Source organism: Rhipicephalus microplus, unplaced genomic scaffold (assembly GCF_043290135.1).
Source record: "Rhipicephalus microplus isolate Deutch F79 unplaced genomic scaffold, USDA_Rmic scaffold_14, whole genome shotgun sequence".
In the NCBI taxonomy this organism is placed as follows: Eukaryota; Metazoa; Arthropoda; class Arachnida; order Ixodida; family Ixodidae; genus Rhipicephalus; species Rhipicephalus microplus.
The window spans coordinates 32,912,920-32,928,436 of NW_027464587.1; the positions used below are offsets into that span (position 1 = coordinate 32,912,920).

The 15,517-nt window shown below is 43.9% G+C and overlaps 1 protein-coding gene across 1 annotated transcript in view; it reads left to right on the forward strand.

Annotated features, from left to right (window-relative positions):
• Window positions 1-938: 938 nt before the first annotated feature.
• The window catches only part of LOC119180815 (uncharacterized), a 318,155-nt gene continuing 303,576 nt past the window's right edge, over window positions 939-15,517 (forward strand). Inside the window, exon 1 of the mRNA XM_037431955.2 lies at window positions 939-1,156. Coding sequence (XP_037287852.2) covers window positions 971-1,156 — 186 coding nt within the window. The 5' untranslated portion in view covers window positions 939-970. The remainder of the gene's footprint in view (window positions 1,157-15,517) is intronic.

Here is a 15,517-nt window from a genome sequence, read left to right on the forward strand (position 1 = left end):
CGCTATTTGCTCCTGCCTCTCTTGTTCTGCATGTGTTTGAGAAAGATCCAAATATATCCTACGTGTCTTAGTTAGGGACGGAGGTTCACTCAATTTCACAGATATAGGTTGACCTGAAGAGGCGTGCCAATGCATGCTTATCGAACAGAGCGAACCGAAACAGGGTCTCTTTGTCTATTCCAATTTTCATACTTGAAGTTCCATGGAGAACCCTAACTCAGACACCAAAGTGATACCCTAAAACTAAATAAAATGATGATACTCTATCAGTTTTTTTTTTTGTTTCTGCAAAACCTGGATATATAGTAGCGGAGGTAATATGAACCTCAACCTCTCCGCTGTAAGGCAATCACAACAGAAGAGAACATAGACCCATAACGTTCAATGAAGGATGAAGACAGACACTTATTCATATCACTTATAGAGGTAGTTTATTCCCTCACTTTTCCAACTTCCACCTGTCCGCCACGGTGGAGAAGTGGTCAAGGTGCTTGGCTACTGACCCATTGGACGTATGTTGAAACCCGGCCGTTGCGGTCGCTTTTCGATCGAGGCGAAATTGTAGAGGCCCGTGTACCGTGCGATGTCAGCGCACGTTAAAGAACACCAGGTGGTCGAAATTCGCGGAACCTCTCCTACGGGGTCTCTCATAATCATATCGTGGTTTTGGGGCGTAAAGCTGCGCATATCACTATTATCTCTTCTCCCTCTACTCTTCCCGCCTCTGTGAAACACTCATTTCATACGAGACATTTCCACTCGCGCGCGAACACTCCTAACCTCTACCACAACACAAGGTTTAGGCAGAGTGCTACAGCCTTGTGCCCGAAGCAAGCACGCGCGTGCAGAGAGTTGTCCGCACTCTTTCACAACAGTGGAGGGTGGATTGAAAGGAGGAGCGCGTAGCGTGCGAACGTGAGCCGCTGCGCGCATCTCGGTTCAGTCGGTTCGAAACGCGCTAGGGGTTGTAATGCTATCGTCCTTTCTATCGTCCTGCCTGGACGGCTCGATGGAACCACTGCGCTTCCGAGGCCGGAAGGCGTCGAGGCCGCATGTGACAGCGTCACCGGTCCTTGTGGAGTTTGGCAAGCTTGGTGGTGGCATCGCTGGACAGCGCCGTAAGAGACACGCGACCGCATCGGCCACGGCAACACTGGTGAGTGTCGCGAGAAGTGTTGAGAATTTGAACTGAACTGGTACGGAACACCACAAAAGAAAAAAAACGAAAGAAAACCTTCCCAGCTAGTCAGTTGAAAGAAGGAAGTGCTAAGGTCTATCCTGGTTCAATGGGGGATTTGAATGAAATATATAATCTTCGCGCAAGTAGGCAAAGAGCGCCCGAATGTGCCAACAAGACGAGACATCACAATCACTCGCAAGAGTTCACATCGCTACAAAGCATTCATGTGCACCAGTTTCTAGTTCTGTCTACAGTATACGGACTGAAACAACACATCGTTTAAAGTAACATATAGATGTTCATCAAAAAGGCCTATATAGTCCAGTTCCCGCGAAGATTTCTTTGAGGAAAATGCTCGCCTTTTGATTTGATTGATATGTGGGGTTTAACGTCCCAAAACCACTCTATGATTATGAGAGATGCCGTAGTGGAGGGCTCCGGAAATTTAGACCACCTGGGGTTCTTTAACGTGCACCCAAATCTGACCACACGGGCCTACAACATTTCCGCCTCCATCGGAAATGCAGCCGCCGCAGCCGGGATTTGAACCCGCGCCCTGCGGGTCAGCAGCCGAGTACCTTAGCCACTAGACCACCGCGGCGGGGCGCTCGCCTTTTGGTAAATACGCTTATAATGTTATTTTCTCAGCTTTTGTTTTATTTGATTTTTTTTATTTTTTTTTTTGCTTTCCTTGGTTCTAGGTAACCGATCTCTTCTCTTCAAAAAAGATTTTATAGAATTGAAGCAGCCGAGGTGATACATAAATATCTGCAACTCCACAGCAATTGCCAGTTGTTTATAATAGAACAACACCATCGCAATGTGATGAAACAAAGTTTTGTAATTGGTGTTAGCGATTAAAGAAGAATACATTTGTGCAGCGAGGCGCTCTAATGCAAGTGATTCCAGTAGCTTTACCAATAGACTGTATGAAGTGTTTCAAGAAATGTGTCCCCCAGTGTTGAAAAATTACAGAAAAAAAAGTGTCTGCGTTCTACCTGCGGCGTTCCCCGTTCGGTGGGAGAAGGTTTCTTCTGATGCGCATTAACAATGAATATAGCAGCAATTATCGAAGTTAACAAAAATAAGTTTACAATGGGAGTAATTGAGGGTTTGAGTCCAATGGTTGAATAGGGACTTTGAAATTTCTGAAAGGCGGCCACTACTAATTACCGCGGGGTGGTGAAATCTGCCAGGTCAAATCGAAAGAAATGCACCAAGCAGTGCATCTGCCATTCACTTTCGAAACGCCCACAGTGCCAACACTGTTTTCCTCGCATCGGCGGAGGAGGATAAGCGAGCGTCGATAAGCGGCGGCCATGTGGCAGGAAAGCGGTGGAACGAAACGAAGTAAAGGGACGATCCGCCGCAGCCGGGATTCGAACCCGCGCCCTGCGGGTCAGCAGCCGAGTACCTTAGCCACTAGACCACCGCGGCGGGGCAAAAGGGACGATTCATAACGGCAAGGAAAACAGTGTCGTCATTTAGGTAGTCTGCGAAGTGTATGATAGATGCGCAATTTGGTGCGTTGGGTTTCGTTGCGCCCACTATATTCGGCAGCTTTCATCGCTCCTTCGTGATTACTAGCAGCCGTGTTTCGAAATTTTCAAAGTTGCTATGAAGTATTCGCAGAATAATTTGAATTCGCTTATTTGACTTAACCGCTTATTTCCAGTGGTTCAAAAAAAATTGTGTTAATTTCTATGATTATTGCCATTAACAATGTTTACACGAAATCCCTTCTGCCGCAGTTAAGTGTTGAACACCTCATGTAGCACACGGATACCTTCTTCCCGTAATTCTTCCTCCATTCAAGGTTGTAATTCGTAATTCATCCTGGAATTCGTGGTCCTGGATTGAGTCGTGACAGAGCCCCGTTTTACAGTCCAAGAGTTGGTTCTGTGTCGGTGCACGAACGATAATACCGTCTAGGACGTGCTAGCCGTCTGATATGTTCGTCGTGTGGCTCCTGTGAGACACTAAAACACGTAATTTTAGAGTGCACTAAATTTTTTGTACAGCGAGCACTACTCAAAAAGGATGATGAACTGATTGGACCAATGGCGTAGCCAAAAGTGGAGGAGGGGGGATTCATACTCTTACCGAAATTCCTCGTCCCCTTTCCACTATTTACTCCCCTTTTTTGTTTTTTGCTTCGCGCTGACATGATTCAGAAACTATGTGGTCCTGCTATCACAATATCATTCCTAGGTGCTTTTACAGTCAATAATGTCTGCACACGGGAAAAGGTGTTGAGATGTTTGTCAAGACTTTGGCACACTGAGATATTGGGCCGCAATTTCGGCAGCGAGCGCGTTAAGTTGGCTCGGTGACAAGCTTATTGCTGCAGCAGTGGTCATACGTGTACCCACCGGAACATACTTCGCTGGAGTCGATCATTACGACATACGACAATTTTAGATTTGTTTTAAGGGTAAAAGCCAGACACAGACCCAAGGTCTGGTAGGCAACGTTCAAGCATATTACAGTGTGACTCTTCGTACACGTGCTAAGATATTCTGAAGCCAGCAAATGACATTTGAATTGAAACTTCGCGCGTCCTGCTAACATGTAAACACACACTCACATACACATACACACACAAACGCGCACAGAATATGGGGCTCATACACCGACCTTCCCTTTTATGCGAATGTATAGTTTATTGATACAAATCTTTCCTATGCCCTAACGGCTAAAGGCATTGCGATGTGTCTAATAACGGAGGTGCAACACAGGCAGACGCGCTGGCCAATCATACCTTTAGAAAGAACTACCAACACACTCGTCTTCTAACTTAATTGGGCTGATAAATAAAATGATGTTGGTCATAAACCTGATTGATTGATTGATTGATATGTGGTGTTAAACGTCCCAAAATAACGAAATGATTATGATAGACACCGTTGATTGATGATTCACTGATTCATAAGGGTGTTTAACGTCCTAAAGCCACCTTATGATTTTGAGAGACGCCGTCGTCAAGGGCTCCATTATTTTCAACCACCTGGGGTACCTAAACATGCACCCAAATCTGAGCACACGGCCCTGCAGCATTTTCGCCTCCATCGAAAATGCAGCTGCTGCTGCCGGGATTAGATGCCGCGACCTAGTGGTCATAAACCTAATGCAGCGTAATAGGATATGCAGTGTGGGCAGCTGTAGTGAGCCCAAGTTTTCAAGATTTATTGTTCAACAGTGTGGCAAAGAGGGCTAGAGTACGGAATATAATGCTGAAAAAATGAAAAAAATATTTGACTATATATATATATATATATATATATATATATATATATATATATATATATATATATATATATATATATATATATATATATATATATATGTATATATATATATATATATATATATATATATATATATATATATATATATATAGTCCAGTAGATCCTCCGTGAGCGGTGACAACGTGGTTTATTTCGACGTTTCGGCCTAGAGTCTGGCCTTCATCAGAATCCTGATGAAGGCCAGACTCTAGGCCGAAACGTCGAAATAAACCACGTTGTCACCGCTCACGGAGGATCTACTGGACTATATATATATATATATATATATATATATATATATATATATATATATATATATATATATATATATATATATATATATATATATATATATATATAATTGTGTGTGTGTGTGTGTGTGTGTGTGTTTGAAAATCAATCTCAAGAAAACGATAGTAATGTACAAAAACCTCGTCGGACGAGAACAGCGCCTCGAGATAGGTAATAGGTGCACTTGAATTAATAAAAGACTCAATCTGCTTAGGACAAGTCATAAGTGCGTAGCCAAACCACCAGATTGAAGTAATTAGAAAAATAGGAATGGGGTCGAGCAGATTTCGCAAGTACTGTCAGTTCATGGTAGATTGCCGCTATCTCTCAAGGGGAAGGCAACAGCTGTTTCTTGTCGGTTTTTAGCCACGGAGAAGAAACCTTGGAACTTACAAAGAGGGTCCAGCCTAAATTGCGGGCGATGCAGCGAGCCTGGAAAGGGAAATGGATGGTGTGACGTTAAGAGACAAGGAGAGACCAAAGTGGGTCATGGAACAAACCGGAGTTAAGGATATCGTAATTGAAATCAAGAAAAAAAAAATGGGCATGGGCTGGCATGAAGGGCGTAGGCAGGATAATCGCTGGTCAGTAAGGTTAACTGACTGGATTCGCGAAAAAGGCAAGCGTTTTAAAGGGAGACAAAAACTTAGGTGGGCAGATGAGATCAAGAAGTTTACGGGTATATAGAGGCAGCAGCAAGCACAGGACCGAGTTGAATGGCGGAACATGGGAGAGGTCTTTGTCTTGCAGGGGACGTAATCATGCTGATGATGATGATTCAATTCATCTGTTCGTGTCTTTATATTGACATAACGAGAATGGCACACCGAGCGATTTTTGCAACTCGCGACTAAACGCATGACAAGAAGTGCACAGATTGAAGAAACATGGGTGGATATGTTATGTGGAATTAAGAAAAAGTATGCATAGTAAGCATATATTTTAGAAGAAGTAAAATGAACTGTGAAAGCAACGTTTCACGCAGCAAAGGGACAGACACATGACATACCGGAATAGTGTTGATTATCGTTTTCAATTGACACGAAGATTGACACGCGCAGCGGTCTTGTGGTAGCCACAGTTGTGGCTTCTTAAAGTTTCGAGCGCGTTCTTCCAATGCGTGAACGGAAAGAGGACCAAGGCACCGAAACGATGGTGAGTCTCCTTGCCTAAACTTTATTTTACAGAAAGCACACATGTCTTGCAGGCAGTTTCCTCTTGATATTTGTGATGCAAACATTTCTAGCCAGAGACAGTGGAACTTCAGTTTGCGCCTGGTTTCTATAGCATCATTAGCAAACGCTGTCCTGAAGCTGCTGGCGCATTGGGCCGGTAGACACGTAAAGACCCATGTCGTTGTCAGGAATTGCGGTTTCCGTTCATGCATCACGTCCCTAGGATTCCGGCTCACGAGGCGCGCTTTCCCGCACGGTGGGGCGGGGCCCCGCGTCACTCTATGGTACCGTAGAGCAAAACGATAATGACTCCTCTCCCTTTCTGATTTTCTTATTGCTTTCGCGGTCTCAAGAAGCAACTGTGTGAACCTTTCTTTTGCCGGAGTTACAGTATCGTCGTTGCAATAGTGCGAGTTCCCCAGCTGATTAAAAGATAATGTACAGCGCCTAAGGGCGCTCTCCAAAATATCGGCTGATTTACCACATTTGAATCACTACGGTGGAGGCGTGCTTGAAGATATCTAATTGGCTTCTGGGATTTAGGTACTGGCATGCGTTTAGTTCATGATGGTATATAGCGCGATTGAATCATGTGGCAAAAAAAAAAGTTCCCTGGCCAGTTTTGTTCAGGGTGGGACAGCCGCCAAGCCCTTGTAGCTGCATCTAGCGTTGAGATCGTGTGCTCTACGATGCCATGTAAAAATTGAAATAGGGTACGCGTGGAAAGAGAGGATTTCTATGGAAGGCTCATTTATGACCCAGCGAAACAATATTTAGGATTTGTTGAGGTAAAAATCGATAGTAGAGCACATCAATAGGATAGTGTTAAAAAGAACGAAGGGCACATTTCCGAACTTTCAGTGTATGTACCACATAAAACCCTCAATTTACTGCACATTCTCGAGTTTTCCAGGTTACATGGTAGTTATAGTTATCTACTAATCAGTTGATCAGTGCTAATTACTTACGCATCCCAGGTCAGGCTTTCATATTGCGAGTAATATTCACTGGGCGCGATATGACGGACGGTGGTATCAATTCGCCGTCCGCACCACTTATATCTGGCATACCTCAGGAGTCCGTCCTCGGGCCTCTTTTCGGTTTATATCAATAATGCAACCCGTGATATTCCAGCAAATCTAAAGCTTTTCGCAGATGCCTGTGTGCTTCAAAGTAGTTAACGCTTCCAGTGACCAGATTCTTTTAAATAACTTTTATTTAGGATTCAAGAGTGGTGCACAAAATGACAGATGAATTTTAATGCGAGAAAAACTGCGGCGATAACCATAATCCGCAAAAAGGATCCATTAAAACTCCGAGACAACCAAGGCAATCAATTCTTCTCCTTTTTCTCGCAGCATACGCACCTTGGTCTTGTCATCCTATCTGATTTAGGATGGAACGAACATGTGTCTTATACTGAGAAAAAGGCATTGAAAATACTGGGCTACCCAAGACGGCCACTCGCTAAGGCATCCGGCGAACCTAAATGACTGCATGTGAAACTTACGTAATACCAATACTAATATATTCATCGGCTGTCTGGGATCGCACACGCAAGCTAACACCGATAAACTTGTATCAATACAGCGAAAAGCTGTAAAATTCATATTCAATACCTAAATGTAACACACCTTCGTCAGTTCTTCCGGAAAGCGCTAAACTAGAAACCCTGGAATGGAGATGTTATCGCGAAATAACGAAGCTGTTCTAGCCATATATAATAATAAGCTGGCATTACAATAATATTTATATCGAACCAATTTTGCGTTATGAAATGCGTCCCTCCATTATTGAAACAGTGACTGAGCCCCTATGTACAGGTACTTTTGTTTCCGCACAAGCGGAGAGAGGAAAAATTTGCCACCAGAGATTCTTGAAAGTGTCGATCTCAACTAGCTTCTTCGTGTGCTAGCTTTTCACATGGCTCATAACTACACCTTCATATATATTAAAGGGCGCTTCATTTTAATACCCATCTTGATCAGACTGATTGCTTGTAGTTGAATGCCTCGCTTCTGCACGATTCCTAAATGGTTCGATTCTTCAATGTCTCACTTCTTAATATTGCCGAATTTATTTCGCCTACAGTTGGTATTTGACTTTTTTTTTACTTTTTACCCAAACAACGTAACCTAGTGGGCACTGTTTTTATAGTCTTTGTTTTGTTTAGTGTATTATGGCCATTCTTGGGATTGTGGACCGTATTTCATGTCGCTTCTCTGTTTTTACGTTTTGAATCATCGCGCTTTTGTTCACCACTACCTATACTGCTGTACCTCCCATACAATGTCCCTGCCCGAAGTCCGGCACTAGACTGGCAGTTTTTCTCTAAAATAAATAACAAATCTCTCTCTCTCTCTCTCTCTCTCTCTCTCTATATATATATATATATATATATATATATATATATATATATATATATATATATATATATATATATATATATATATATGTGTGTGTGTGTGTGTGTGTGTGTGTGTGTGTGTGTGTGTGTGTGTGTGTGTGTGTGTGTGTGTGTGTGTGTGTGTGTGTAAATTCACTTTCTTTTTTTATTACGCAACTCGCCAATTTAACCATAGGAATTATAAATAATAAGGGAAGTAAGTTGAAAGAGAGAGCTATCATGCTGAAAGGTGGGGAGGTTAATTTTATATGAACACATAGCCCTATTTGCACTGTGTAATGTCCACGGTAGCTGAAATAACAAGCGTACGTATAACAGGAAACGGAGTTATTACTTTCAAGAAAGGCATTTGCGTGCAGCACGGTTGAAATGGTCCAACCGCTGGCTTTCGAGTCCACTGTGGGCTATAAAAAGGGCAAGGAGCACAAAGTACAGGCAATCAGTGCGCTGGCGCACTGATTTCCCCGAGCGTCAGTCAGTTCCCGGGGGAAACTGACCGACTGACAAGTACCGGGGGGGGGGGGGGGAAGTCGAGTTGGAGGGCAGGGCGCATCCATGCAGCTGACTGAAAGTGGGAATGCCCGGTCTAACGCCCCTCCATGCGTTTTCTGGTAGAAGACGCGATGGAGAGGCTTTAACTTCAACAAGCCAAAATCTACAGCACAAAACATTTTTTTTCATGATGGCCGCCGTCTATTCGGGCATTCTGTGAAACTGGTGGGTGACCAGTGGTTGTCCTTTGTGAAGTTACCCGTAACGCGAGGCGTCTTTCTTATGTGATGTGACCTTTCAAGGCAGTTCTGGCAGAATGGCTGAGATCTGTGCTCGCAGCTCACAAGAAAACATGATATTCTCCGGTACCTGGCCCGCCTGGCCCAGTGCGAGTTGCTTGACAAAAAAAAGCGTGCAATGCGCTGCTGTAATGACCCCGTACTTGCAAGAGCACGTTTTTGCTCTACCACGTACCGATTGGCCTGTCCGTTTGTTGCTGCGTGGTTCGGAGCAGATTTCACCACTGTGATGCAGTTGTGACTCGTAGCATGTCTGTATTTCGGCTGACATGAATGCGATTGCGTTGTTTGAAACCACCTTGTGGGGTAAGCCGAAAGTTTCCAACAACAACCGCAGGAAATAGATGGCAGCTGTCGATGTTGTTTTGTTCACATGGTGAATTTGAACCCATTTGCTGTAGGCATCCAGAATTACCAGAAATGTCTGCCAAGGTGTGCTCGCTCTTCACCAGTCCGGTGCTGGATCTCGTGGCGATGCGCGTTTATTTAAGTGGCGGGCTGTGCAATCTGCAGCTATCTCGATGCCCTTGTTGATTCCCGGTCACCACGTGTAGCTGCGGGCGCACTTCGTTGTGATCACGCCTTGGTGTCCGGCATGAATGAGAGCCAGTGCTCGTTGTCGAAGTGGACCATGAATGACAACTAGTGATCCCACTTTGATAAAACCACGATGACAGCTGAACTCTGTTGCTTTCTTGTGATAAGCGTTGAAGTTCTAATTTTTTAAGCTTTGAACTCTGCCTTCCATCAGGGCTTTGTACAGCTTGAAGAATGTCGGGTCATCTTGCGTGGCCGTCGTGATTTCGACGGTTGTTTGTGGGGGGCCTTGGTAGCGCTTCGGACATGAGCACGCAGCCAAGTTTAGGCTTCGCTGATGGGTAAGCGGCTCAGTGCGTCGGTGTTTCCGTGCTTGTTTCCAGGACAGTACACGATGTCGTAGTCTTATGCTGACTTTTTAATGCACCATGGGATCATACGAGGCGAAAGTGTCCGTATAATCTGCTTCTGAGGCCCTAGGATACTCAAGAGTCGCCTGTGATCAGTCAGATCAGTCACATGTCTGCCCGCGATGTATTGATGAAAATGCGTGGCTCCACTGACGACGGCCAGTCATTCCTGAGAAACCTGAGAATATTATAGTTCCGCAGGGGTTAGCTTGCGGGAGGCGAACGCTATCTTTGGGTTTTTTATTTGGTTTTAGTGTCGTTCCACCGCAAAAAAGTTCCCTTCCGTTTCCATTCCAGAGCGAAAAAAAAGTTCAGTAACGGTCATAACGGTTTTTATTTTTCTGCAAAACATCGAAGTTAAATTAACTATAAAAACATAAGATTTCCCCTTTCGAAACCCGGGACCGGACTAAAATAAATTGCCACGTTCCTAAGGGAAGCGCAAGTAGCTTTACCGTGAATTCATAACCAAATAACGCAAACCAGTGCTTTTCTAAGATATCGTGTTTGATTCTCTGAATAGAGAATCAGAAATGTTGTGAACAGGCTCAATGTTTTTTTATTTGATTGATTTATTTGTGAGGTTTAACGTCCCAAAATCACCATGTGATTATGAGAGACGCCGTAGTGGAGGGCTCCAGAAATTTCGACCACCTGGGGTTCTTTAACGTGCACCCAAATCTGAGTACGCGGGCCTACGACATTTCCGCCTCCATCGGAAATGCAGCCGCCACTGCCGGGATTCGATCCCGCGACCTGCGGGTCAGCAGCCGAGTACCTTAGCCACTAGACCACCGTGGTGGGGCAATGTTTCTTTTAATGTTTTGTGTGTGTGTGTGTGTGTGAGTGTGTGTGTGTGTGTGTGTGTGTGTGTGTGTGTGTGTGTGTGTGTGTGTGTGTGTGTGTGTGTGTGTGTGTGTGCGTGTGTGTGTGTGTGTGTGTGTGTGTGTGTGTGTGTGTGTGTGTGTGTGTGTGTGTGTGTGTGTGTGTGTGTGTGTGTGTGTGTGTGTGTGTGAATGGTGCGAGCATGATCTCAGAAGCAGCCCGTCATCGAAGGTATTCTCTTATATGCGCGACCATTGTTTTGATCAAGCGCTTTCAGGGCGGCCTGTGTGAAAGGCATACGAACTAAAGCCCGCTTGAATTATTACAAACGTCTATGGTTGCCACTTTTTTTTGTACAATATTTGGACACATCTTTACTTACAGACACCTGTCCTATAGATACGCACAAATTCTGTGCCCTCAGTTATGGAGAATATTGCTCACATTGCATGACCTCAGTTGTTTTGCATCGCCAAGTTTTCCCGTGAAACCAAAAACGATAAAAATATATCGTTTTTGCTCCAGAACTAAGTATCTAATGACGTTCCGGTTACGTTTTAGTTTCGGTTAAAATATCACTTTTTTTCGTTTTCGTTCTATTCCGACATTGGGCTAATGCTGCTTGATTGATTGATTGATAAGTGGGGTTCAACGTCCCTAAACCACCATATGATTATGAGAGACGAGGGGGTCTCGGCGGAGCAACTGAGCGATGAGTCATTCACTGAAGTGGTGTTGGCTGCATTCTTTAAAAAAAAAAGGGGGGGGGGGTGTCTAAACTGACTATCTTTGGGTGGTAATCGCCTTGCTACATATATGATGCCCTTTTCCGGAGGTCAAACGGCTCCCTTTGTTCTTCCTACCAATGACACACTCCGTCACAAGCAGAGAGTGTATGTATGGCTTGCAGAAGAGTGGTAAGCTGGGCCAGTTGGTAAGTATTCATTACGTAACTCCACAAAAACGGACGGGAACACAAAAGAGGTGTTTGTTCCTTCTCTTCTTTTGTTTTACTGTCGGTTTTGCGCAGTTCTGTAATGGTATGTATGGCTCCTAATGCATGAGTCCACGTGACTACCCCATGGTTTCCAGTTAGTACCTCTTGTATAGTCAGGGTGACCGCTTTCCTATTATAACGCCGACCCCCACTCGAGACATTCTGAAACAAATAATGCGTTTACTTGTATTTGTGGTCGATGTTGATAAAACTTGCTGAGTTCATATTTATTTATGTGCCGATTTCAAAAATCAATTATACTTCTGAAAAACGCAGCTTTAATACATAAAACTTTTGTGTCTTCACGAGCAAGCCTGTCTTTCCAAGCGAAAAGTTTTACAGTAAATCAGGGAAATTAGGGATAAAATCTCTGCGCAATATTTAAGTGAGTTTACTGCGCTGTACTGTCATGACATTCGTGCACCAACTAGTCAATCTAATAAGCCATGTTTAAGCTCGTTTGAGTTAAAGTTACGTTATGTTGAACTCTCGTAAGCGATTCTTCAGCTAGACATACACGTCTGTGTTCAGCGTAAGATAACTTTGGTTAAGAGGTTCCAGAACATGCATTCATGTTCTGTTGCGTACAGTTCCCATTTTATAATATTTTTATTCTTGTAACTCGTTGGTATTAGGGAAACATGTTAGTCTTAACATGTCACATGAAATGTTTGATGAATTTAAGGGGATATATACTAGTAGGAACTTGATGTTAGGAACACACACCTTAGGTCAGTTTTATCGAACTCCGTTAGGGTTTATCTGAAAATCAACGAAAGTAGGTGCCGGTGCCTCTTTTTACACAACAAGGCACTTCCACCGTGGTTGTCGAATGAGTATTCACTGAAAGAGGACCATAGTGGTGGATGCAGGAAACCATGCGGCACGGAGAAATGTGAGATGCAGACAGCTCAAGCGCAATAACGTTTGAATTTTTTTTCTTTTTCTCTTTTATTTCAGCATACTACAATAAATCCCTTTAAGCAAGCTAAATTCCTTCATGCCATTTCATTCTTGTTTACTTTATAATTAAAATCAATTCTTTTATAAAGAAGCACCGGAACATCCTGCAAATGATGTATAGTCCAATGACCGCTTAACATGTATATATATATATATATATATATATATATATATATATATATATATATATATATATATATCTTTTCGGCACCTTGCGACAACCGAAGTTATTCTGCACACACACACACACATATATATATAATATATATATATGTGTGTGTGTGTGTGTGTGTGTGTGTGTGTGTGTGTGTGTGTGTGTGTGTTTGTGTGTGTGTAGAAGAATAACTTTGGTTGCCGCGAGGTTATAAGTAAGAAAGTAGATGCGCTTTCACTCATAACAACTTGTTTGCTCAGCTGACGTTTCGACGGGAGCCCCATCTTTTTCAAGGCATAATAATATTTACACATCTTCCATGTGTTCTTATAGCTTCGAGAGATAGGAAGAAAGGACACACAGGAAAAGTATTAACAACAACCACAAAAAACGGGGAGGAAGGAATGTTAGGAAGAAGCAAGAGAGACATCACGGGATTAGGAAGGGACAGGATCTCACCAATGTAATGGATCTCAACAGAGTGGGGTAATCGGATGGCAATGGACTTCAGACGCGTACAGAAATCGACATCTGAATAACTATATAGACACGGTTAAAATGCGGCGATGACGTAGTGGTTAGAGCATCCGCCTCGCATGCAAGTGGTCGGTGGTTAAAATCCCGGTGCCGCGCAGTTCCTAACCGGGTTAAAAAAAAAATCTGCGTGTTGATGGAACTGCATTAAGAGGCCTGGGGTGCGGCCTCACCGGTAACCACCGCCGGGAACGCACTCCCTCACCAGAGAAGGATTGGCCACCCTGGTGCAGTATCTGGCCACTGCCTCCCACATGCATACGTCAAATAACTCACGGTCCTCAGTCCCCAGAAGCTGCGAAGCAACTGACCGCGGCGCACCCTCTGCTGCACCCTCTGCTGCGTTGCAGATCTGACCGCAGCGGCAGTCAGATCTGCAACGCAGCAGAGGGTGCTAAGAATCTCTGGATCCGGACAGGCCGCCTTTAAAACCTTAACTTGGCAACGTTTAACGCTAGAATCTTATGTAGTGAGAGAAGTATAGCTGTACTATTCGAGGAGCTAGAGGGTGTTAAATGGGATATAATAGGGCTCAGTGAGGTTAGGAGGACAGATGAAGCCTATACAAGCTACAGAATGGGCACGTCCTTTGCTATCGGGGCTTGGCAGACAGAAGAGAACTTGGAGTGGGGTTCCTATTTCACAGAAACATAGTTGGCAACATAGAGGAATACTATAGCATTAATGAAAGGGTGGTAGGTATCGTAATTAAACTGAATAAAAGATACAAGATGAAGGTAGTACAGGGATGCGCGCCTACATCCAGCCATGATGACGCTTCAGTTGAAAGCTTCTATGAAGACGTGGAATCGGCAATGAGTAAGGTAAAAACACAGTATACTATAGTGGTGGGCGACTTTAAGGCAAAGGTAGGGAAGAAGCAGGCTGGAGACCAGGCAGTAGGAGATTATGGCATCGGTACTAGAAACGCCTGAGGAGATCTACTAGTAGAATTCGCAGAACGCAATTATTTACGGATTTTGAATACCTTCTACCGAAAACGAGAAAACCGCAAGTGGACATGGAGGAGCCCTAATGGCGAAAATAAGAACGAAATAGACTTTATAATGAGGGCACACGCAGGAATCGTGCAGGATGTGGAAGTGGTTGGCAAGGTACCATGCAGTGACCATAGAATGGTACGGTCTCGAATTCGCCTAGACTTGAAGAAAGAACGACAGAAACTGATACACAAGAAGCCAATCAATGAGCTAGCACTGAGAGGGAAAGTACAGGAATTCAGAGTGTCGCTGCAGAACAGGTACTCGGCTCTTAGTGAGGAAACCAACCTTAGCGTAGATACAATGAATGATAATCTGACGAGTATTATTACGGAGTGTGCAGTGGAAGTTGGAGGCAGGGTAGTTAGACAGGACACTGGCAAGCTTTCCCAGGAAACGAAGAACCTAATTAAGAAGCGTCAAATCATGAAAGTGTCAAGTACAACAGACAAAATAGAACTGTCAGAGCTTTCTAAGTTGATCAATAGACGTAAGGTATGCGATGTAAGAAGGTATAACATGGAGAGAATTGAACACGCTCTGAAAAACGAAGGAAGCGTCAAAGCAGGGAAGAGGAAACTTGAGATAGGCAAAAGTTGGATGTATGCACTAAGGGACAAAGAAAGCAAAATAACTACCAATATAGATAGGATAGTTAAAATGGTGGAGGAGTTTTACAGAGATCTGTACAGTAGCCGAGACAACCGCGACCTTAATACTATAAAAGCTAGCAGTAACCCAGATGACACCCCACCAGTAATGATAGAAGAAGTAGGAGAAGGTTTGGAGAGCATGCAAAGAGGCAAAGCGGCTGGTGAGGATCAGGTAACATCAGATCTTCTGAAAGATGGAGGGCAGATTTTGTTAGAAAAAAAAATTGCCCGCAGCTTCCCTCGGGGGAACACTGAGGAGGATGCGGAGCATATAATTGGTTAACGGGGTGTTAAAGTGCGACTTACTTGGGT